Source organism: Herpailurus yagouaroundi, unplaced genomic scaffold, assembly GCF_014898765.1.
Source record: "Herpailurus yagouaroundi ecotype Mexico unplaced genomic scaffold, PumYag 163, whole genome shotgun sequence".
Lineage (NCBI taxonomy): Eukaryota > Metazoa > Chordata > Mammalia > Carnivora > Felidae > Herpailurus > Herpailurus yagouaroundi.
The window spans coordinates 31806359-31832806 of record NW_024412404.1 but is presented as its reverse complement, the minus strand read 5'-3'; the positions used below and the strand labels follow the sequence as shown (position 1 = coordinate 31832806).

General features: G+C 42.0%; 1 protein-coding gene across 2 annotated transcripts in view; it reads left to right on the top strand.

Annotated features, from left to right (window-relative positions):
* The first annotated feature begins 6 nt into the window (after positions 1 to 6).
* The window catches only part of HTR7 (5-hydroxytryptamine receptor 7), an 82951-nt gene continuing 56509 nt past the window's right edge, over positions 7 to 26448 (top strand). For both annotated transcript variants that reach the window (XM_040485836.1, XM_040485837.1), the window contains exon 1: positions 7 to 678. In XM_040485836.1, the coding sequence (XP_040341770.1) occupies positions 134 to 678 (545 nt within the window). In that variant the 5' untranslated portion in view covers positions 7 to 133. The remainder of the gene's footprint in view (positions 679 to 26448) is intronic.

Sequence of the window (26448 nt, the reverse complement as noted above, 5' to 3'; positions counted from 1 at the left end):
GCCCCCCAGCGGCCGGCGCCGGCCCCATGGCTGCGCCGGGCGGAGCGGAACCGGCGAGGTGAAGCCCCCGGGCCGGTGGCCGGAGCGCGTGGCGGGGGCGCCGGCTCCATGGGCAGCAGCGCACAGCGGCACGATGATGGACGTTAACAGCAGCGGCCGCCCGGACCTCTACGGGCACCTCCGCTCTTTGCTCCTGCCGGAGGTGGGGCGCGGGCTGCCGGACCTGAGCCCCGACGGCGCCGGCCCGGTCGCGGGCTCCTGGGCGCCTCACCTGCTGCGCGGGGTCCCAGAGGTGACCGCCAGCCCGGTGCCCACCTGGGACGCGCCGCCGGACAATGCCTCCGGCTGCTGGGAGCAGATCAACTACGGCAGAGCCGAGAAAGTTGTGATCGGTTCCATCCTGACGCTCATCACGCTGCTGACGATCGCAGGCAACTGCCTGGTGGTGATCTCGGTGTGCTTCGTCAAGAAGCTCCGCCAGCCCTCCAACTACCTGATCGTGTCCCTGGCGCTGGCCGACCTCTCGGTGGCCGTGGCGGTCATGCCCTTCGTCAGCGTCACCGACCTCATCGGGGGCAAGTGGATCTTTGGCCACTTCTTCTGCAACGTCTTCATCGCCATGGACGTCATGTGCTGCACGGCCTCGATCATGACCCTGTGCGTGATCAGCATCGACAGGTAAGGTAAGGGCCGGGCCGCCCGGTCCCGGGGTCCGCCTGGGGATGTGCGGGCTGCTCCCCCCCTTCCCCCGGCGCTTGCCTTTCTTAGGAGGATAAGCCAGACCCCTCGGAGGGATAAAGGGCTGCGCCTAAAATATCAACCCCCACACACCAACTGAGCAACTTCAGTTACAGCATAGCCTATATACACCTTTAAAAGAAGAGTCCAAAATGTTCTAGTTTACTGTAGTGAGGATTTTAAGACCAAAGTTAAAGTATTTTAAGCATTAGCAGTTCCACCAGGGGGTCCCTTGGCTTGGTTTTCAGACGGAAGGGATTTGATCCTCTCTGAACTTGACAAACCCTTGCTGTGAGCCTGGAAGTGTCATTTCTTACTTTAAGAAATCAGTCGTTGAAAAGCCTCCTTGTTTCCTGATTTTGGGAGCTGCTCCCCAGGGCCAGTGAAGGAACTGAGGATGGTTCCAGAATTGGGGGTTCTACATGTCGGAACATTGCACTCCTATGATTGCTGATTCTGAATCTCATGCTTTTGGAAGTCTGATTTTAGTGTTTGGCATCGCTGTCTGTATCCTGCAGGCGTGCTGACTGGAGCCTAACTCCGTATCTGAGTGGTTGGTTCTAGCCCTTCATCATATCTCTTGGGAATCTTCTCTTGAGAACTCCCCAGTGGAGTAATTGAAACAGAGGCTGACCATCTGTCAGAGATGCTGGGGGAAAAATTCCTGTCCTGGGTGTCGGATTGGGCTAGGAGACCCCAGGGTTTCTTCAGACTCTAGGATTACAGAATTCTGCAGTGGAGCATCTTTGGTCCTAGGAATACAGTGCAACTGACAGCTTGAAGTATGGTCCCAGTGCTCTTTGGCCACACAATAACACTGTGTTTCTCTTGAAACTGAAATATTAAACCTTAATATTCACCCACATAATTCTGATGTTTTAAAACTAGCACAGGACTGGCATCCTGTTGTGTTTAATGATACAGAGAAATGATTGCTTATTTTCTTTGTGGACCTGCAGAACCTTTAAATGTGTAAACCTTTCAGCACAGAAGAAATAATTGGTGGCTCCACATTTAAAATGACAGTGCCTCAAAGGATGGTGTAGCACGAAACTGAGATTTTCTTCCCTTTCCTCCCTGTAAACACTGCTATTTGTGGTTTGTTGATGTTTAACACGTTCTCCTATTTTACTGCTTGACCAGGGTTTAGAATTACTGAAGAAAGGGGATGATAGGAAAGGGGTATTTTCAAGAAAAAAAAAATATATTGTATCTGCGTTTAAAGATCTAGGTTATTTTTAAAAAATTGATCCTGCCATTTTCTATATCATGCTAGGGAGGAGCCTCCGACAGCAAACAAGGAATTAGTTTTTAGAGTAGTGCGTGAACAGCATATATAAGAATATTAGCTCTAAACTTGACAGCTGAAGTTCTGAATTACTGTAGTTAAGAATGACAAAAACATATGCACTCACAGTCTGGCTGTGGCAACAGGAACTAGGAGAGTGCACTCAATATACATAGTAAGTATATACGTGAATTGTAAGCATAAAAATCAGACCGCTAAGCCAGTCTGAGCTTCTTGCATGAATGCAGTCCTTTTAAATAGAATTTAGTGTAATGCAACAAATATTAATTTATGGTGCAAGAAGTACATTTATAATATTTTCATTTCATAATTGATACTAACTCGTGTCCTAACACAGCCAGTGCTTCTGTTCTGCTGGGCATGTTCAGGTTTGGCTTGGGACGACCCTGAGGTTCCTATATATGAGCCAAAGGCTTTCTTCACTCAGTGTGCACATGTGACTTACCAGCAAGCAGCAGGCATGTCTCAGATACAGAGAGGTTAATCCTTCTTGGCAAGAGCTTCTAATTTCTTTGTCACGTATATCCTTACGATTGTCACAAATTGTGATATTACATAGGGATATAGATTCTGTCTCCTTATTTCCTCCTATTAAGAAGTGTCCCATTGGTGAATTCTGCTTAAAAATTATTTTAGAGGAGGAACATATCATTTTTTTAGATAAATGAAAAACTTAACACTGGAAGAAGACACAGATTGCTTTTCTTCCAAGAACACACAGAGATAAAAATGAGAAAAAATTAAAAAAAGAAATAAAAAATAAATTTAAAAAAATGAGAGAAAAGAAAATGTGTTTGATGTCTAAGGTGAATTATTTCTTTTTTTCTTTTGTAAGGTTTATTTATTTTGAGAGAGACAGAGAGCTAGTGCAGGGGTGGAGGAGGGACAGAGAGAGAAGGGGAGAGAGAGAGAGAGAGAGAGAGAGAGAGAGAGAGAGAGAGAGAGAGAGAATCCTAAGCAGGCTCCACGCTATCAGCACAGAGCCTGGCTTGGGGCTCGATCCCACAACAGTGAGATCATGACCTGAGCCCAAGTAAAGTGTCGGATGCTTAACCAACTGAGCCACACAGGTGCCCCTAAGGTGAATTCTTTCTAAAGAGGTTGTTTTCTTCAGTTCCATTGTAGAATATGACCAATGATACAAAAATGTGCTAAGAAAATATGAAAAATTTTAGTCTTCGTTTATTCATTCCATCTTGAGTTCAAGGTTAGGTTACAGTGTGCTTTGTGCAGCATAATTAAAGATGAATTAATAAATTATTAAAGATGAATAATAATCTTGCTTTTGAGCTCTTACTGTATTACAAGAGTTTGGCTACCTATTGAGCATTTCACTTATCCAAAATGGAGCCTTTGATTTTTCTTAGCCACACCCCACCTCACCTGGATGCTTTTCTAGCCTTTTCCAATGCAATTTCATGCCATTCTTCTTAGGTGGCCGCATTCCCTCTGTCTCTCTCTGTCTCAAAAATAAATAAACGTTGAAAAAATAGAAATCACATTATATTTTATATATAGTTCAAAAACATGCAAAACAGTTCTATATGTTGTTTAGGTGAGCTTATCTAAGGAGTAAAGGAAAAAATAGTGCAGAGGAATGGAGAACACCAAATTCATGAGAGTGGTTATCTCTGGTGGGGTGGATGGAGGTGTCATGAGGGACTAGCTCACGGAACTATACTGGTAATGTTTTGTTTCTAATTCTAATGGTTGATACAGTCTTGTTTTTCTTTGTATAACTTTCCGTATGTCCGAAATACATTTTTAAATGTTTTGGAAATACACATGGGAAATGAATAAGCCTAAGCGTAGAGCGTGCTGAGTTTCTACAAAGTGAACACCGTAGTGTCGTCTGCCACTAGATCAAGAAATTGAATATTACAACCTTCTGCCCCTTTCCAGTTTCTGCTGCTCCCGAGGATGACTGTTGTCCTGACTTTTTAGCATCATGAATGAGTTTTACTTGGTTAGAACCTCATATAAAGGGAATAGTAGAGTATGTACTCTTAAAAAAAGTTTTTTTAATGTTTATTTATTTTTGAGAGCTAGAGATAGAGACAGAAGGCAAGGAGGGGAGGGGCAGATAGAAAGGGAGACACAGAATCTGAAGCAGGCTCCAGGCTCTGAGCTGTCAGCACAGAGCCTGACGTGGTGCTCGAACTCATGAACCGTGAGGGATAATGACCTGAGTTAAAGTCAGACGCTTAACCGACTGAGCCACCCAGGAGCCCCTAAATAGAGAATATACTCTTAATTCTGGCTTCTTTTGCTCAGTATATGTGTGATTCATCCATAGATTTTAGTCTGTCAGTATTTTATTTATTTGGTGAGTAGTATTCCAGTTATCTTGCTTATCAATTCACCTGTAGATAGACATTTGAATTGTTTCTAGTTTCTGGTTATTACTAACATTGCCACTATAAACATTTATTTATACGCATGTCATTTTGTGGACATGTTTACATTTCTTTTGGATAAATATTATGCTGTATAGTAATGTACCTTATTGTATTTTATTTATCCCCTTACATCTTTTGTTTATTGTCATCATGCATTTTAATCTACATATTTAAAAGATCTAATCTATTATTTTTGTTATTTTAAACAGTTAATAGCCACTCTTATTTACCCACCTGTTTAGCTTTGCATTGCTCTACATTACCGTGTTTTTATCTGGGATCATTTTCTTCTGCCCAGTTAAACTTTCATTAGAATTTTTTAAATTAATTAATTAATTAATTTTTTAATGTTTGTTTATTTTTGAGAGAGACAGAGACAGAATGGGAGTGGAGGAGGGGCAGAGAGAGAGGGAGACACAGAATCTGAAATAGGATCCAGGCTCCTAGCTGTCAGCACAGAACCCAACGTGGGGCTCGAACTCAGGAGCTGAGAGATCATGACCTGAGCCGAAGTCAGTCGCCCAACCGACTGAGCCATCCAGGCACCCCTCGTTTGCATTTTTTTAAATGACGGTTTGCTGGTAATAAGTCCTCTCAGATTTTACTTATTTGAAAATGTCTTAATTTTGCCATCATTTTTGAATGACATTTTCTCCGAGTATGTAATTCTATATTTGAGGGTTTTTTTTAGCACTTTAAAACATCATTCCATTGTCTTCAGGCTTCCATCATTTCTGTTGAAAAATCAGCCATTAACCAACATTATTATTATTCCTTTGAAGATAATGTGTCTTTTTTTCTTCTGGCTGTTTTAGGATTTTCTCTTTGTCTTTAGTTTTTATTAGTTTTTCTATGCTGTTCCCAGGTCTGGCATTATTGATTAATTTTTGCTGTTTATTTGCTGTCAGCCCTGGGTGAGGTTCTTAGTAATTTTTGTACTTCTGCATTGATATCTCCAATCAGTTGGATATTATCTTTTTAAATAATTTTACTGTCTTATTCTTTCTCTCTTCTTCTATGTCTCAAATTTACATAATTTGGAACTTTTACTCTTATCACACATGTCTCTTACACTCTATTTTCCATTTTCCATTTTCCTCTGTGCTTTATTTTTACAAAAGTTTTGACCTGCCTTCCAATTTATTAATCATCTCTTCTGGTATGTCTAATCTGTTGGTTAGCATTATTTATTCAGTTATTAATTTCACACTCCTAGAAATTTCATTTGATTCTTTTTTTTTTTCTGTATTTGATCTTTTTTGTTGATTTGAATTCTCTGCCTTTTCATGTAATTTCTCCTTCTTGTTATTACATTCTTGAGTATACATAGGCTCTTTTTAACTAATTCCAGTATCTGAATCACTTGTGGTTGCTTTGTGTGTCATCTGTTTCAGTTTTTTAACTCTGGATTTTGGGTCTATGTCTTGGCATGCCTAGTACATTTGATTATACACTCAACATTTTTTATGAAGAATTATAGATGTTGTAGATGATGTTATTTTCCTCCAGAGAAAATAGCTGGTAGGCAGGCATATTGGTGGAATGATTATTGTAATCCAATTAGGGTTTGTGTTACTATAGACTGTGTTTTAGTGTTGATAGAGTTCTGTCTGCCACTGGTTGATGCCTCTTTCTGGGATGTAGCCTTCTTGGGATTTCAGCTGAGAGCAGGGGGTGTTCCCAGTGACTTCTCCCCCTGGCTTGTTCAGTACTCTAGTCTCTCCTCAGCACTGTACTAAAACTCCCACTGAAAGCCTTTTGGGAAAAGGAAAGCCTTCTTCCTTGGCTTCTTAGCCTCCTGCCCTATACAACTTCAGAATGCAACCAATGTCTTGAGGTGAATACCAGCCAAGTGTTGGGCTTAGTTTTCTGCCCCTTCCTTATTACTGGGATGTTGGCCTCTTTAATTTTGTCTTTCTGTCCTCAAGAGATTACCAATATGTCTTCTGACATTGTTGCCTCTTCACAAGCAGCTCTGCTGAGGTTTTTTGCCTGATCCTCAGCCCCTTTCCCTCACCTAGTTTTGGCAAATGTCTCAAGGGAAAGAGTGCCTGCAGGATTTTGACTCACTGCTCTGTGGTTCTGTTTTCTCCAGGATTATTTTGTTTTCCTTAATTCCTGGTTGTCTCAAGAATTCTGTGGTGGCTACAAGCAGGGGTGTGTGTGTGTGTGTGTGTGTGTGTGTGTGTGTGTGTGTGTGTGTGTCTTTGTGCTTTATCAAGCTTTTTTAGTTGTTTCAGCAGAAGCATTGGTCTGAAGCATCAAGTAGCTTCATCATAGCTAGAAGTGGATGTGTGCCTGAGATATTTTAAATATATACAAATACAGAGTACAATTATGTAAATTGCTCTTCTGAAAACCTTTCATTGGCTTTTCATTTCACTGGGAATAAAATGGAAAGTGTTTAGCACATCCATAAGGTCTCTGCTTTGTTTCTGCCTCACTTATCAATGACAGTTTGTACCAGAGTCCATGTTGCTTTGCAAAGTATAGTCCCACTGATCTTTTCAGTTTCTCCATCAGGCCCATTCCATGCAAACCCACCAACTAACATATTTGCAAAACTATGATTTCATGTCTGGAGTTCTAGTTCCTAATATATCTGTTCCCTAATATATATTTTTTTATCCCAAGTTGGGAAGCTTAAAAGCGTTTAATGCTCTAGAAGGGCAACCATTAAAATCTCTGAAAAATACTAAGTATTGACAAGGATGTAGAACGAAGGGCACTTCCGTACATTACTAGTAGGATGGTGAATTGGTAAATCATTTCGAACATAGTTTGGCATTATTGTGTGTGGTTGAACATACATGCACCCTATGATTTTGCTATTTTACCGTGAGGTATATATCAAAGAGATTCTTGTCACCAAAAGTCTTGTACAGGAATATTTGTAATATCCACAAACTTGGAATCCTAAAACTTGAAATAATATATGTGTATCAATAATAGAATGGATAAATAAATTGTGCTACATTTACACAATAGAATACTATTCAATAGTGGTTATCCAACTGAGCATGTATCAGAACTATCTGGAGAGCTTATTGAAACACAGACTGCTGGGTCCTACCCCAAGAGTTTCTAATTCAGTAAGTCTGGGGGGAGCCAAATAATTTGCATTTCAAGCAAATTCCCAGATGATTCTGAGGCTCCTGAGTTGGGGGCCCTCCTTAGAGAACCATTACCATATGGTAATGAAAATGAACAAACTGGTTAAAACAAATCTCACAAAGTAACTTAAACAGTATTTGGTTATAAAAATTTGAAACATATTTAAAAGTGAAGGGTATAGTATGAAGAATCTAATGTGTCCATTGCCTGGCTTCAACAGTGATCAATTTATGGCCAATTTATTCAACATATCCTTTGCAGCTCCTCCAATCTTCACAGTATTTTAAATCAAATTTTCAATGTCATGTCATTTCATCCATAAATACTTTGGGGTCACAAACACAATGATGAGCAGAAGCCACAGAGTCCCAAAGAACACGTATAATGCAATTCCATTATGAGAAAAATTTGAAACAAACAACCCTGCTTAGAAACCTACGTAAGTGGAAATTTTATAAAGGAAAGGAAAGAACTATATATCATGAGAACTAGGAGAGTGATTACTTCTGGGCATGCTTCTGAAGTGCTATCATGTTTTATGTCTTGACTGTAGTGGTAATTACATGAGTGTTCATTTTTAAAATTACTGCAAAAGCATCCATGTATGTTCTAGGTGATTTCCTGCATGTACCTTTTGTTTTATAATCAAAGGGGCAAAGGGATTTATTTGACGACATCTTGTGAGGTGTATCTGGATTTACATCAGATGGATGGTTAACCTGAGCCGGTGCAGTTACTGTTCCAGTGCTGTCAGCGACCATTCCTTTTTTTAGCTTCGTGTATGAGGGCAGGGGTCATGTTTGGGCTGTTAACAGTTAAAGGAACTCATCTGTATTTGCAGGAGCCATAACCCTTAGTTCTGACTGGGGTCTGGCTGGAGTCTTGCTTCCTCGCCAGGTACTGTGACTCATTCACTTTGACGATGTGAGTTGTGCTCTTGGCTTTAATTCTGCTATGATCAGCAGCACAGGGTGCATTCTGGCTTCTCTGGATTGCCTTTTTTTTTTTTTTTTTTTTTTTTCTGAAGAAGTCATCCTTGCTCATCTCTAAATTAATTTTCAGCTTGTAGATACACTTTATGAGTTGATAGAATCCTCTTCTTCCTTTGCTATGAAAGGGTGAGACGGAGAAGATTAAGCAGGTCTTCCTCTCTTTTGTGAGTGACAATTCCCATAAACTACTTTTTAAAAAATGTTCATTAATTTTTGATTGAGAGAGAGCATGCGCATGCACACACAAGTGGGGGAGTGGCAGAGAGAGAGAGAGAGGGGAATAGAGGTTCCAAAGGGGGCTCCGGGCTGACGGCAGAAAGCCCAATGTGGGGCTCGAACTCACCAACTGAGCCGAAGTTGGACGCTTAACCAGTTGAATCACCCAGGCGCCCCATGTAAATATATTTAAGGAAAAGAGTAGAAGTTTAGGTATGGCCGCGATGGACTTAAATCCTGACCGAGGTCTCAGGAGAAATGTTGAATTACACTGGTGATCGAAGGGCAGGAGAGTTTCCAGGCAAGGGGAACAGCAGATGCCAAGAGGCTGGAGGCAGTGAATCAGTCTGTGAGTGAACTTACAGAGAGGGAGCCAGAAGGCATCCACGTGAGGAAAAGCCCAAGTCTGCTTGTGGCCGATGCTGCTGGTTGCCTTTTCTTGACGCCCGTCACCCCCTTCCTCCTCAGTTACAGGAATTCCTGTTTTCACCTGGGAGTATGGCTGCCCATGATAAAGTCGACATTTTCTCATCTCCCCTGCAGCTAGGTGTGGCCATGTTAACCAAATTTTGACTCCAGAGATGTTAGTAGAAGTATTGTGTTTCAGCTTCTTGGAAACTGCTTTCAAGACATTTGGTGTGGGCCTTCTTCCTCTTTTTGTTTGTCTTTGCTTCCATCTTGTCTCCTGGAATTTAAGTATGGTGACTGGAGGTCTCGCTGTCATCTTGGTCGACAGAGGGCCACACTGGGGAAGGAGGAACAGCATGCTGGAAGGGTAGCCTGGACCCTGGAGGGCTGTGGATTCCACAGGGTTGCTAGAATCCTGACTTCTTAGTAATGGGTGAACAGATACCATTATCTTGTCTCTCACAACTGCTGAAGGTGCCAGTTTCTTACCCCACTCGCTTGTCCTTCCCATGGATGTCCACATGTATACATCGTAAAACATCATTGAGGGTATCACCGTACCATTCTTTTTTTGGAAACTCTGTAGGAATAACAACTACCATTTTTGAGAGTCTTTTGTGCTACATAAATTCCTAGAGACTTGACATATAATATCTCATTTAATCTTCATAGCAAAGGTGTTTAGTGAGTGTCGGTAAGGGTATTTATTTACTGTCTGTCACTGAATGTCTCTGCTGGCCGAAGATGAGCAAGAGAGAGTGTGAGCATTTTTAATCCCATTCTGTAGATGAGGAAGCTAAGGGAACACACACCTTCTGTGTGGGAGGAACAGTGTCTACCCCGTGGGTTCCCCTATATCACTGTAGCCATTTCTTGCTGCATGAGGAGAACAGTCAAGGCCCTTTATAATTTAACTCCAGCCTCCCTTATAGCCTCAGTCTGACTAACTCCATCATAGGCCCCTCCCTCTCAATATGTCAGAACAGAGCTAATGCTCTCACCCCCCAAACTTGTTCTTCTTCCAGTGTTCCCATCCCAATCGGTGACATCAGTCTGTACCCATTTGCTTTGCTAGACATTTGGGTACCATCTTTGAAACTTCCCATTCAGCCCCCCACTCTCACCATCCAATCACCAAGTCCTGCTGATTATCCTTTCACTTTCCTTCTCCCCACTGCCATGTCCAGGAACTCAACCCAAGCCTCTATCATCTTTCATATGGACCGCTCAATGTAGCCTCCCAGGGGGCTCCCTGTATCTACTGCCCCATGTTAATGCAGCATGTGTAACCCCAGCTAAAGATTAGAGTCACCTGGGCAATTAAAAAACTAGCAATTCTTGGAGAGAGAGATCCTGATTTAATTGGTCTGGGTGGGCCTGGCCAGCAGTATGCTTGAAGATACCACCCAGGTGATTCTAATGTGTAGCCAGATGGAGAACCCCCGAGTTAGGATGATCTTTTAAAAAGGCAAATGCAGGGGGGCACCTGAGTGGCTCAGTCAGTTGAGCGTCCGGCTTCAGCTCAGGTCATGATCTCCTGGTCCATGAGTTCTCGCCCCATGTCAGGGTTGTGCTGCTTCAGATTCTGCATCTCCCTCTTTCTCTGTTCCTTCCCTTCTCATGCTCTGTCTTTCTCTCCCTCTCTCTCAAAAATAAGTAAACATTAAAAAAATTTAAAAATGCAAATGTAGGGGCGTCTGGGTGGCTCAGTCGGTTGAGCATCCGACTCTTGATTTCTGTTTGGGTCATGATCTCACAGCCTTGAGATCACGCCCCACATTGGGCTCCATGCTGAGTGTGGGGCCTGCTCGGGATACTCTCTCTCCGTATATGCCTCTCCTTCTCTCTCTGTGTCTTTCAAAATAAATAAATGGGAAATAACTTTAAAGTAAAAAAAAAAAAAAAAAAAAGCAAATGTGATTTTATTTGTGGTTCCCGAGCTTACCTGCACTTTAGAATCACCTAGGAATCTTCAGAAAATTCCACAGCGCACACCCAGGGCATCATAAGCCCAACTAATGCACAGTCTCAGGGGGTAGGACTCATGCACCCCTATTTTGGAAGCTCCAGTCTAGTCCAGTGTGCAGACGGGTTTGGGCACTACTCCATGATGGTGTTTTCCTGCTTCTTTAATGGGTTAATGAGTTCTCCTACTCTTGAGATAAGGTCCTGAATGTTTAATGTGACCTAAAAGATTATACAATTTGACCTCTGCCTTAGTTCACTAGATTAGGGGTTGGTAAACATTTTTCTGTAAAAGGCTAGATAAATATTTCCATAAATACTTTAGGCTTGTGTGCCATGTGGTCCCCGTTGTAACTACTCTGCCACTGTAGTTTGAACATAGACAATTTGTAGATGAATGGGAGTGGCTGTGTGCTAATAAAACTTTACTTATGGGTACTGAAATTTGAGTTTCATGTAATTTTCACATCTCATTAAATATTCTTCCTTCTTATTTGTTCAACTTTTTAAAAATATAAAAACCATTCTTAGCTGGGGTTGCTATACAAAAACAGGCAGGCCACATGTGACCTGTTGCAGTCTGCCAACTTTGGCCCAAGATTTGATTCAATTCCATTTTCTACCCATCTGTCTGTCTCCCTATCTATCTACCTACCTACCTATCTCCCCCAAGTCCTGAATATTCAGGCAACCTTTTTGGTTTTTTCCTCCCATTCCTTGACATTTTGATGTTCAGGGCCTTCACAGGTCTTTTTATTGTACCCCCCTGCCTCCTCCCCCCACACTGTTCTACCTCTTTGGCTGGCTAATTTTTACCACTTTTCAGACAGGTCCTTGATTAGATGTTACTGTCCCATGCAAGTTTCCTAGAATCTCCAGATTGTCTTAAACAGTCTTTTTTTCTTACTAACTGCATTTTTTCTTACTAACACTCACCTTAATTTGTAAGGAATGGTTTGTGAAATTAACTGTAATGAACACATGATTTGTGGGATCAATCATCCATACACTCCGCATGGCAGGATGTCCTGTTGGAGACTGTATCCCCATCCCCACCATAGTACTTAGCACATGGTAGGTGTTTAGTTAATCATGGTGGGTTGAGTTGAGGAGAGAAAGTTGGGTACCTCATATTCTCAAAGGTCCGGCAGACCTTGGCTTCTTATTCTCCAGCATTCTGTGAAACCTTCTTGGTGATGATGTAGAAGTTTCCTTGGGAAACCAAGTTAGGGTCTGGAGATTGCTGGAACAGAAGTGGTACGGAGGCAGTGGGATAGCCCCAATGGGTTGTCCTATCCAGCTGTAGTAGGCTAGTGAGTCACTGTCTGCTCTCCATACATATGCAGAACACTGACTTTAACAAAGCCCTAGTGATGTGAATCCTTAGCAGTTTCGAGCCATGGATTGTGTCTTTATTATCACCATTGTTGTGCCATGAAGCAGACGGAAATGCAGGCAAAATTGAATGAAAATCCCAGAGCCTTTTTCTTTCAGCCGAAAGACACATTTGCAGCCAAGCTCACACATCCCAGAAGGAGAGCATCAGGTATCAGGCAGGAAGATGCTTCCCAAGTAGCAGAGCACAGTAACTGGCTGTTGCGATATTATTTGTTGAGTGCACACTGTGGGCCTGGTCCACTGCTGGGGGCTTCATGTAATTCATCTCATCTCATCCCCATGACCACTCCGGGGGCACTCTCATTCTGGCCACCTGTGTGATGAGCAAAGGGAGGCTCATAGAGGTTAAATGCCTTGCGCAAGAGCACACAAGAAGAAAGTAGTGGGATCACAGTTGGCTGGGAAAATGACTGACTTAGGTCTTTTGGGCCCGAAGGGTGTTGCCTTTGGAATATCATCAAGCACTAGTTTCTGCTGCCTTCCACAGAGGACAGCGATGACAGTAATTATGTTAGCCTAAGTGCAGAGCCTCTCACCTAATATCCTAGGGGCCAGGTGTGTTTTGGCACCCTCTCCTCCGTTGCTGATCCAGGACATCTCCACTCCAGTCCATCTGTTAGCTTTTGGGTTTGGGTTAGGGTAAGTCATTATGGAATATCAGGATCTGCTTCTTCACAGGTTTGAGATGGACTCTTGAGCAACAGGTCCTAATAGAGAGCCAGGTGTGTGTGTGTGTGTATGTGTGTGTGTGTGTGTGTGTGTGTGTGTGTGTGAGAGAGAGAGAGAGAGAGAGGGAGGAAGAGAGGAGAGAGAGGATGCATGAGCAAGCTAGAGGAGATGGTGGAGCTGAGGTTTCTTTAATAGGCAAATCCTTGTTATTTGTCTACTAGATATTTAAGTACTGGGGGGGATACAGAGGTGGGTAAATACATGGCCCCATCTTCAAGAGGTTGTCGAGTTGAGCATAAATTAAGATTATTTATTCACACATCAGAAAATTTGGACCCTTAAAAAGGTAGCTTATACCTTTTGCAGTCAATCCCTGTGAGCGATGACCTTTTTGGAAGAATTTGAGTCATTTAGCTTCTGGTTGCAAACAATTGGTTTGTTTGAGTGCTTCCATCAATAAAAACCCAGGTACTCTGGTCTGTTTTTTGAATAGTCTTTCTGTGCCTAAAGAATTCTTGCTGAGGACCACTGCAAAATGATGGCCCCCGGGTCAGACCTAAATGCTCACTCTTCCGATGTTGTAGTGAAGCACAGGTTGACCGCCTCTGGGGACAGAGCAGCTGGGGGGCCTGGGGGGGGCACATTCCCAGTGCATCTATGTGGGGAGCTTTATTTTGGCCCATTTTGCCAGTTTGCATTCTCACTTTGATCATGGGCTCTGTTATGATTCACATTCCTGAACATTCTATATTTCTGGGCATTCTGATAATATTTTCTGCTCTTTCAGAGAATGGTAGCTGGATAGCTTTCTTCCTTCCAAATGGTTCTTTCATCTGGAACATCCACCAGAACCACCCACTCGCAAGGGACTGCGAGTATTAATGCTTAAACCTGAGAGACTTCAATGGTGTGCTCCAGTCCAGCTATAATCTATCTGGTCCAGTTGCCTGAATACATGTTCTGTATGTTTGGTGTGAAAAAGTCTCTGATATTCTCAATAAAAGTCTTTGAAAATTCTTCCATTGTGATAAGTAGATTGCCTCGTGCTTTCATACTTGAATGTTTTGGGGATACTGCTGGCCCCTGCCACTCTGGCTTCCTTTCTGGGTCACAAAGGCAATAATCCTTTAAAAGCAACTTCTTAACATATCACAATTGTTTTTTCTTATTGTGGGAGTCATAGGGGATCCATCTATTCACTTCTTCAACCTTTATTGATTGATTACTCAGTCTTCATCAGTTACTCTTCTGTATCCTAAACAAGGCAAATAAGGTCTCTCTCCCTCTTGGATCTTATATTCTAGCAAGAATAAATAGGACACAGAAATGTTTTTTAAAAGCACACTAATTCATTGGTAATATGTGCCATATGGAGAATTAAAACAGAGCAACGTATGGATTAGAGTGGGTACTCATGGAAGACCTTTCTGGAGAGGTGACATATGCACTAGATGTAAGTAACGTGGTGGAGCTGGCTCTGTGAAGATCAGGAGGAAGAACACTCTGGAAAGGCAGCAGCCGGTCAAGGCCTTGGACCAGGTGGTTGGAGTAGGGGATCACGGGAAAGCCTGGAAGGAAACGCAAGTAGAGCAGTGGTCACGAATTATGTTGGGATTTGGGCCAGGTGGAGTTTGGATTTTATGCCACGTGCAGTGGATCCATTGCAGAGTTTGGAGTGTAGGGTGACATGATCCCGTTTACAATTTTAATAGTTCACTATGGTTACTTCGTGGAGAATGGATTGGAGAAGGGTAAGACTGCAAGCTGGGAGACCAATTGGAAGGCTTCTGCAGTAGTCAAGAGAAGAGATAACTGGGAATGGCGAAGATGGAGAAAAGTGGAGGGATACAAGGTGTGTTGATGGTGCATCTGCAGGACTCAGGGTTGGACGTGGGGAGTGAGGGACAGAGAAGAATAAAGGGTGACGTGCTTTGGGCTCAAGCTACCCAGTAGCTTTCACAGATGCTGTTTACTGACTTTCACAGTCCGTAAACAGGAATGAGGTTTAGTGACTGTGATAGTAGTAGGACTGGCGGTAAAAATCAAGAGTCCAACTTTGGATGATAAGTTTGGTCTTGGTGGACATTTTGATGTAAGTGGTTAGAGTTCCAGAGAGAATTCAGGACTAGAGATCCAAATTCGGATGTCATTGTAAGTGATATTTAAAGGCACAGGGTGGGAGGGAATAGATAGGAACAGGGGCCTGGATACCAAGCCTTAGGGAGAGAAAACATTCAGAGGTCAAGAGGAGAGGAGAGGTTAGCGACATTTAAAAAGGGATGGTCAGTGCAATATGAGGAACACCTGGAGAATGTGCCATCGTGGAAATTAAGGGAAGTGTATTTTGAAAAAGACAGAGTATCAACTATGTCAAATGGTGTTGCAAGGCCAGGCCAGAAAAATGGCCAATTGGTGATCTTGAGGCCTAGTCATCCTGAGAAGAGTAGTTTCAATGGAGCAGTGGAATGGAAGCCCAGATGGAGTGAGGCAGAGACGATGAGAGGAAAGACGTGGAGACGGTGACTAGAAAAAGATCTTTCAAGAAGTTTCACTGATAGCTACTTAGCCTGGGAGTCAGGCAACCTACATTTGAGCTCTGCGTCTGCTGCGTTGTATCCTAGTGATAATTCCTTAAGTACACGTGTTAAGTTCCATTACAATGGGCGAGAACTTTGACTTTGTTTTTTACTTCTACTTCTTCGGCACCTACAGAATTCCTAGCACACAGTGGGTGCTTAATCATTAGCTGAATGAATGGATGGATGAATTAATGTATATCCTACTAGAGCAGAAACCCTTCAGCTCAAGACTGTGTCTAGTTCATCATCTACAGGCTCATGTAGACCAGGCGGGATGCAAACATATTCCTCAATGAATAAATGTATCTGGTAAACTTGGGAGTAAAATAAGGCAGTTTGGGTTAGGAAAGGTCCCAGAGAATGGGACAGGATACAGATTCCGTCTCTGTGATTCCTGTGACCTTACATAAGTCACTATACCTTATCTCTAATCCTCATTCCTCATAATGATATAAATCTCTCCATGGAGTTAATATGAGGAATAAATAAGATTATATCCAAGAAGAGTTCACCTGAGGGCTTGCCTCTTATAAAATGCCCACAGATTGAGAGCATTGTTATTATTACTATTATTCATGTCCAACTCTGGGCTGTGGTGGGGACTTGAGTTCTGCCAGCCAGTCAGGACATCATCCTGGGGTTAGAGCTGTTTGAATTGGAGGGCTTACTGGTGCCCTTCTGGACTCTTCTGTCTTCTTTCATTCTGAAAGTGATAAGTAAATCAAGTATGCCTGCAGGAAGAGTCTGTGTGGGGTCTTGATGAGGCTTCAGGGAATGCCAGCCTGCCCCCAAACCACCCTACCTGTCCATTGATGCCGGAAATAGGGGCCAAAGTCAATTTCATGATTAAGTTCAGACACTGCTTGAGGCAAGTCAGGGACTTGAATTTCTTCATGCTGGGGTGTGTTCAGTGGGTCAGTCAGGAAGGGTAAACAGCTGGTACCTTACATAATGTTGTAGATAATGGGGAGAAGGTGGTTGGTGGCACATCATCCCCCGTCAGATGACATCCTAGCTGTCTCCTGCTTTTGCTCTTTCTGTGTGTACTTCCTGAGTGTCACAGGAAGTATGGGGGCTGTTTCCGTTTTTCCTGAATATACCACATCCTCCCTTGCCTCTGTATCCTAATAGCTGTTGTCTCCTCTGCCTGGAATGCTCTCTCCTTGCCTCCTATTTCCTAAACATTCTTCAAGATTCAGCTAACACATCATGGTCTCTAGGAAGCTATCGCTGACACCGAGGTCTGAGTTGGGTTCTCTTCGCACACTCTCCCCTACAACCCTGAAATTCATTCTCTGTTATCATCATGCTGAAATGTACCTGTTTATATTTCTTCCCCTGCCTCATATACCAAATGCTGAGGTCCTTGGGGACAGGGGCATCTTATTCATCTCTGTTTGTTCCCAGCTTCTATTGGCATGTGGAAGGTGCTCAGTAAATATGTGATGCGTAAACGAGTGAATAAATGAATGAATGGAGCAAGCAAGCAAAAAATTGACTTATTTAATTGGGTCTTGGGTCTGAAACAAGTAGGCAGGGAAAATGAGGGGCATAGAAGCCACGCCATTTATGATTCAGTTCTGCTCTGGTAGGCCTTGTTTCCTTTCTCCCTGAGTGGGGACCTCATCGTAGCTGCCAGGAGCATTTTTTTCTGACTTTGAAGGCACAGTTCTGCTTCACACGATTTATAAAGTCACTGTGGATTTCATTTTCAGGATGTTCTGTCATTAGGGTCTATTTGTAAAGGTGGCCAACATAACAGAGTTTTTAACTGCATGGTGCATTACATGAACATCCCCAGCAACCTTATGGGGTTAGCATCTGAGTCCCAGAGGCAAGACTAGATGCTGGAAATAGTATAATGGGATCCACTACAGCTATGGATAATTCAAATCCACTTGCACAAAAGGGGAAATCACATAATAAAATGTAACCTTGCCTCCAGAGCCTCTCATTGCTTTATCTTGGGTGAGTCAGAGGCATTTTTACATTTCCACATTGGTTCCTGTCTTGATTTTTCTTCCAGGGAATAGCTCCTATCCTGGTAAATTCCTAAGAGACTGTTATTAGATTTCCCTCAAATGTCACTTCTGTGTAAATTATGATAAAAATGCCCCCAAATTCTTCCCATTCTTTTATGCACGTGCCTTTCGTGTGAGACTTTACAGCCCTTGTCACATTGACTCTAGGCTTGGCCTTACACCTTGCTTTGGCTAATGGGACTTTAGCAAACATGACTGAGGTGGAGACTTGAAAAGAGCATGTGTGCTGGAACTTGCCTACTTTTGCTGCCTTGGGGGACCCTGTGACTACTACCATGTGAAGAAGCCTATGCTGGGTGATGAGAGACTCATGGCTTAGTCCCCCTATTTCCTTGGCTGCCAGTCCCCAGTCAGGCAGATGAGATTTTCATGAGCTGCTATCACCTGACCACAGACACGAGAAAACCCACTTGGGATGAACTGAATCTTCCGGGACCAGAACAGTGCAGCTGACCTACAGAATAGCAAGCTGAATATATGGCTGGTGTTTAAACCTCAAGGTTTTAAAGCAGTTTGTTGCACAGCAGAAGCTAATGGATAGCAAGCCTTCAGTGATCTGATCCCTTCTCTTCCCATAGTGATGTGTTCATGTTACGGCACAATGTCCGTCACGTTCTCTGGGTGATTGTTTATGAGTCTGTCTTCCCCAGTAGACCTTGGATACTCCAACAGCAAAAGCAGTGTCTGGAGGGCTGGTAGGATTTGCCCACCTGACGCCTTCCCCAGGGCCAGGGACCAAGAACTCACTCTGGAAATGTGGGCGGGCTGGACGAATGTGTGCACAGCTCGGTTGTGATGTCTTAGAATCTTGGCTTCTGCAGCACCAACAGCCTCTTTACTAATTTCTTCCCCTCTCTCCAGCTAGGTATACAAAACGTGATGTTCTCTCTACTCTTAACATTTTGTATTTCCATACTCTCTTTTATAGTCATGGTGGTATCTTACCCATCCTTATAATTTCTTCAGTGTATCTATAGGTAATAGCAAAGTCGCCCAGGTTTTTAAAAAATGGGATTATGTAGTCACAAAAGACACTAGCCAAAATGAAGCTTTTTGAAAAGAATCCAAGTTTCCTTTTTATAATTATATTTTTCAAATGGCATTATGTGATGATTGATTTTTATTTTATTTAGATTTGATTTGATTTTCGCTGTGTAAGATTTATATTTTCAAAATGAACAGTTTTCCACTGAAAGCTATTAATTTCCTTCTGTCTAAGGTGATGACTCTTCAAACAAATTCATTTCGTGGTTGTAACTTCAGTAAAAATCCCTGCTCAATTGTTGGCATTTTAGGAACCCTAGAAAGTTGTGTGAAAGGAATCCTCAGAGTCAGAATGAAGGAAGAGAAAGGTAACGCAGGTAAAGGTCATTAACAGTTGCTAAGAAATTTTTGTTAGATAAGTGCCCAGTGAAGGATTAAACATTACCCTGTAGCTGTAGGACTCTGTGCTACGTGCTGACCATTTCATTGACTCGTCCCAATAGGCTTGTGCACTAGGTTCTGTTACTCCCATTTTACAAATATGGAAAAGCTTAGATAATTTAATCAGGTTACTCAGGGTCAGAATCTGGAATCAAACTTGGGTATGCCTGATTCCAGAGCTGATGTCTTAACTCTTATGCTTCACAGAGAAGGGAATCGAAAGTATGGTCTGTTCCTGGTAGATTATGTGTCTCCTTTTAAAGACAAAAATCAAATAACGTACCTAGACCTTGGAGGTTCACCTGGGGCCACATCAGCATCTTGAAATATTCTGTACAGTGATAGGATAGGGGTTGGCCTTGGTGTGTGTGTTGGTCCTTACCTACCCCTGATTGTCCAGAAGTTCCAGGTTTGGCATGACAGAGGTCAGGTGGGGTCAAGTTGTCCCCCCCCAAGTTACCAGACAAACAGAATGAGAGAATATTAAAACTGGAAGGGACCTGCGCTAGTTCAGATCTCCGGGTCTGCTCTCTACTTTGCTCTGCTCTGCTTTCTTCCCTGGGAAACTGATACGCTCTGTGGCTTCTAGTTGGGTTCAGCTGGTGGCAAGGTTAGGGAAGATACGATATCAAAGGGAGATCCTACCCTTCCTGAGGGTCACCTTGTACTTACTGTGCTCCTTGACTGGAAGTCACTGTTCCCCTCAAGGTGGCTCTTGCTACCTGACTCCTTCCTTCTGGGTCCTGTAGCTGCCTCCTGCCCTCCTCCCTTTGCATGTGGGGTGATGATTGTTCTATTGCTGCACTGTCCTTTATAGCTCCCCTACCCCTGCTCATACCTCTGTAGTTTCCCTGAGTTATCCTAATTTGAGGGTGCAATTTATTTCTTGCTGAGATTTTGATTGATATAAACTTCTAGAGATCACGTAGTCCAGCCTTCATGTTTTATAAAGAGAAAACCGAAGCACAGAGACAGTAAGTGCCTGCCTGAAGCAACTGACTGCTGAGTGGCAGAACCAGAACTTGGAAGGCACATCGGACTAATATCTTATCCAGTGATTCTCCCATAAGCCCAGGTGAGGAAAGGCCAGTGAATGAATGCCACTATATTAGTTGAGACAGTTGCTTATTTTATTTCCTTTTCTTGTAGAACAAGAACTCAACTGAGTCACGTTTTCCTGTAATGACTCTGGCCCAGGTTATTGCTCAACTGTAATTGGGCAACTTGTTAGCAATGACTTTGGCCTTAGTCTTGGACGCTCCAGAATGAAAAATGCCATGAATGGGCTTCTGTGTTTATCTGGTTATATATTTAAAAGCAGTGTAGGCAGATGGTTTGTGTGTGAGTGTAATTAACATCTTTCAGGACACATGGTTTTTGTTCTTTAGGAAACATGGGGTTTTCATTAGCTCAGTAATGCCCACAAACCACAGTGGCAGTGAATCAGGTTCTTACCATCAAGGGAAGAATACCGTCACGCTGTTTATCAGTAGCATCATTGAATGGTATTCAAGCTGGAATTACTGAAACTTGGCTTTTGCCAATGTGCTGGCTCAAGATAAACAGTCAACATTTGTTGAATGATTTAATGATGAATATTCATATTGTCGATGAGCGGGAAATAGTAAAATTATCAGTAGCACCTACTCTGTCTGGAGTACTGCTCATTAATTCTTTGACTTCTGAGGCGTTCTCTGTTGGCTGTTGACACCTAATGAAATTAATTAGAATTCTGATGCCCTGACTCTCTTTATTTTTTATTTTCTGTTCATTTTGCATACGAATGATGACGTAGAAAACGTTACATCTGGAATCCAAAGGTCCTGCTTTGAGGTCTCATTCTGTCACTTCCTTACTAACTGTAAGATATCATTTCACTTTCTTTGAGCCTCAATTTCCACATTGTGGAGTTGGGTTGATAATACCTTTCTCATAGGATATTTTGGTGGCAAAAATCAAAACGTATGTGCAAGGGTACTTTTTTGTAAGTGGAGAATGATGCTTAGCTGTAGTATTAGAATGTTATAACTGCCTTTGAAATGATAGACTTAGTGGGACTATGGGTCCTATGTTGACGTTCTGATCCGTGTGTGTTTTACTAGTTCAGATGCTTGGAATCTCCCAGTATCTGTGAAGCTCGCTTGTAATTCTTATGATTCTAAAGAGACAACTCAAGAAATGGTCAGAAAGCACGTTTCCTGGAGTGGATTTCCCATGCTGTGGGCTGTGCCTGTCTGACAGCATCCGGGTCCTTGCTCCAAGAAGTAATGATCTGAATTCGTGCTCAACTCTCTTCCCATTGAAGCTTTCCCCCTCAACGCTTCTTTCAGTATATTGGGGTTCTTCCTCTCTTTTGCCCACCCCCCCAATAACAAAACAATATCTAAAAGCTACCACTCCCTTAAGCTTCCTGAGAACTACTTGAGAGATCTTTATTATTTTATGATGCAAAACAAATTATTTCCCATCAATCTCTATCTCACTCATCAGATTAATCTTGAGCCTTCCCTTTCACAACTTAAGTCTGCATCATCTTGAGGAAAAAACCCGCCCCCCCCCCGACATGAATTCTGCACTTTCTCAAAATGCAGAAGCAGCTGGAGTTAAGTATTTCTTCCTTTTAAAAAATAGCAGATTTTCCTTCCTGGTAAATGTAGATGTGAGTATGATTAATAAAATGCAAATTTACTTAAGAGCATTTACGCTAGCATAGCGTTTTGTCATTCTGTACTTTTTTAGTCAGCTGATACTAAAAGTGCAATTACTACTGAGTGTGGGTTTGAAAAATATTTTGACATTTAAAAGGGGTCCTCATTTTTGAAGAAGGATGAGAATCCCTGGGATATACCCTTTAGCTTATGAGATACTGCCGGAACTCTATTTCACCCCAGAACTAGGGAGAAGCAAGCTGATGCCAGTCTAAATAAGACTCTTGGCCTGGGGTCTGGAATGGTATACAGAGTTTTTGTTTCAGGTTTCTGCATTGAGGAATAAGACTGAAATAAAACCAGTGTCCAGGACAGAATTGAACTTGGGAACCAAGAGATGCAGTTGGGAGTGGATAGACCCCAGAAGTAGAAACCAGATACCAGGTTCAGCCTTCATGATGAAATTTAGGATTATAACTCTAAATTGTCCACAAATCAATGGATATGTGGGAGATATGAAGGGGGGATAGGGCACGCTGTTCAAACACAAGGTCCCAAACCTGGCAGTTCCTACTGACCCTCAGTCCCCAGTCTGGGGCATCTCTGCTTGTCACAGTGGATAAAGAGGCAGTATTTTAGTGAAAAGGGTGTAGGAGAGATTTTTCTGGGAAGAGATGCAAATGAACACTTGATTTCCACAGTGGTTTTTAGTTCTTTTTTTTTTCCTTTGGTGTTGTTTAACAGCTTTAGTGAGGTATAATTTACATACTGTAAAATTCGCTCATTGTAAGTACACACATTGGTGATTTTGAGTGAATGTATGGAGTTGTGTATTTTTTTTTTTAAGTAGGCTTTACACCATGCAGAGGCCAACATGAACTCACCACCCTGAGATCAGCACCTGAGATGAGATCAAGAGTCAGATGTGTATTTATCACCACAATCCAGTTCTGGAATATTTCCAGTACCACCCCCCCCCCCCCCAGTATATATACTGGAAATATATATTTCCAGTATATATATATATGTATATATGTGTACACACACACACACACACACGCAGTAAAACCTTGGTTTGCAAGCATAATTTGTTCTGGAAACATGCCTGTAATCCAAAGCATTTGTATATCAAAGTGAATTTCCCCATAAGAAACAATAGAAACTCAGATGATTCGTTCCACAACCCCAAAATATTAATATAGAAATGATTACAATACTGTAATGTAATACAAAATAATAAAGAAAATCCAAACTGTAGGGGCATCTGGGTGGCTCAGTGGGTTAAGCATCTGACTTTGGCTCAGGTCATGATCTCATGATTTGTGGGTTCAAGCCCCACATCGGGCTCTGCGCTGACAGCTTGGAGGCAGGAGCCTTAGGGTTCTGTGTCTCCTTTTCTCTCTGCCCCTCCCCTGCTCACACTCTGTCTCTCTCCTCAGAAATAAATAAACATTAAAAAAATCCAAACTATAAAGAAAAATAAATTAACCTGCACTTACCTTTGAAAACCTTCCTGGCTGTTGTGAGGGAGACTAGAGAGGAGGGGTATAGTGTAGGATGACTTTCACTAACAGAATCACTGCTCTCTCTTGGTTCAATGGAATCAGTTTTCTGCACGGGGGCCACTGTATACGCTCACACAGATATTGTCTACAGTACAGTATTAATAAACTCTTGCCATATACTGTATTTAATGTAACTGGCAATAAGACAGCAGAGGAAAGGGTCTGTATCTGCAGGTTGCCTGATCTAGAATGAAGCAAAGTATTCCTAAGCTTACTCTTGTATGGAAAAGCAAAGACCTGTCCATAGGTGCTTGAAAGTGACAAAAAATACACTAGTGCCAGTTGTGGGCACCTTCCGATGTTCTAAAAATCACTGATTTCTTCCACATACCACGGCCTGAGACCAAGCATCCAAGCATGGGAGATGATCACCCACCATCACGCAGAGAGAGAGAGAAGAACCATTGGCTCAGTTGTGATCACGTGATGTTCAGCATCACATATCACTAGCATTGTAAGACATCGCTTGTTTATCAAGTTACAATTTATTAGAAATGTTTGCTTGTCTTGCAGAACACATGCAGAGTCAGTTACAATCCAAAGTTTTACTGTATGTATGTATGTATGTATGTATGTATGTATGTATGTATATGTATATGTATGTGTATCTTGCAGTACAGAATGCTATTGTATGGATATACCACATTTTGTTCATCTACTCATCAGCTGAAGGACATCTAGGATATTCCACTTTTTGGGTATTATAAATAGTTCTGTTATGAACATTTATAGACAAGTTTTTGTGTGGACATTATTTTTATTTCTTTTGAGTAGATAACTGTGAATGGAACTGCTAGTAAGAATATGTTTAATTTTCTAAGAAACTATCAAGCTGTTTTCCAAAGTGGTTATACATTCCCAAAAGCAATTTATGGGAGTCCAGTTTCTTCATGTTCATGCTAGTCTTTTTTGTTATAGCTACTCTAGTGGGCGGGTAGGGGAGTTTTGTTGTCATTAAATTTGTGTTTTCCTACTGACTAATGATGTTGAGCACCTTATTAGCCAATTGGATATTTTATTTGGTGAGGGGTCTATTCAAAACTTCCCCCTACTTTTTAATTGGGTTGTTTATGGTTTTATTGTTAATTGGAGTTCCGTGTTCTGGATACGTGTCCTTTGTCACATTTAAGATTTGCAGATTTATTCTCCCATTCATAGTCTTTTTAGTAGTATTTGAATTATGTTAATCATTTATTTTTAACAAATATTTATTAGCACTTACTTTGGAATGGATACTGTTCAACACATTGGGAATTAGCACACAAACCAGACCCATCCTCGCTCTCACAGAACCTTGGATCTGGTGGAGGACGTCAACACATAAATTAAGACAAAACAACAACAACAAAAAAAAAAACACAATAGGAAGTAATTTGTACTGTGCAACAAATTAAAACATGGTAACATTAGGCAGAGAAGTGCTGTTTTAGATGGAGTGATGTGGGACATTCTCTGATATGAGGACATTTGAACAAAAAGATGTGATAAAGTTAGGAGGCCAGTTGTGTGCTGTGTATGCAAATGGGCTCACCCATAAACTTTATTTTTTTATTTTTATTTTTTTGTAGTTTCAAGTTTTTATTAGTTACCATATAGTATAATCATTAGTTTCAGGGGTGGAATTTAGTGATTCATCATTTACATGCAACACCCACTGCTCATCACAACAAATGTCTTCCTTAATCCTCTTCACCCATTTAAACCATCGCCCTGCCCACCTCCTCTCCAGCAACTGTGTTTGTTCTCTGTAGTTAATAGTCTATTTTATGGTTTGCCTCTCTCTCTCTTTTTCTCCCTATGCACATCTGTTCCATTTCTTAAATTCCACATATGAGTGAAATCATATGGTATTTGTCTTTCACTGACTTATTTAGCTTGGCCTAATGCAGTCTAGCTCCATTCATGTCATTGCAAATGGTAAGATTTAATTCTCTTTTTTTCTTTAAATTTTTTTTAACGTTTTATTTATTTTTGAGACAGAGAGAGACAGAGCATGGACAGGGGAGGGGCAGAGAGAGAGGGAGACACAGAATCCGAAATAGGCTCCAGGCTCCAAGCCATCAGCACAGAGCCCGATGTGGAGCTAGAACTCACGAACTGTGAGATCATGACCTGAGCTGAAGTCGGACGCCCAACCGACTGAGCCACCCAGGCGCCCCAATTCTCTTTTATAGCTAAGTAATATTCCATAATATACATTATGGAATATGTATAATACCACATATGTGTATATGTATTATACATATATGTATTCTATATGTATTATATATGTGTAATATACCACAACTTCTTTATCCATTTAGCAGTCGATGGACATTTGGGCTCTTTCTATAATCTGGCTATTAATGATAATGTTGCTATAAACATAGGGGTGCATGTATCTCTTCAAATCAATATTTTTGTATCCCTTGGGTAAATACCTAGTAGTGCAATTGCTGGATTGGAGGGTAGTTGTATTTTTAACTTTTTGAGGAACCTTCATATTGTTTTCCAGAGCTTGGGGCAGCAGCTGTATCCCAACTAGTATAGAAATATTACAATATTTTAACAACTGTTACAGTCATACCAATGTATGTACCTGATATGAGATGAGACTTACACCTGATATTGTCAAGCAATTTGGGAGAAATAGGACCTGAGTCAGGGCAGGGTGCCTAGGGTATCAGTGTGAATACCAAGAATAAATCAACCTAGAGTCTCACCAGAGGACAGTAGGGCTTTTAAGGGTCCTGATCTTTTTTTTTTTTTTAATTTTTTTTAACGTTTATTTATTTTTGAGACAGAGAGAGACAGAGCATGAACAGGGGAGGGGCAGAGAGAGAGGGAGACACAGAATCGGAAGCAGGCTCCAGGCTCTGAGCCATCAGCCCAGAGCCCGACACGGGGCTCGAACTCACGGACCACGAGATCGTGACCTGGGCTGAAGTCGGACGCTTAACCGACTGAGCCACCCAGGAGCACCATTAAGGGTCCTGATCTGA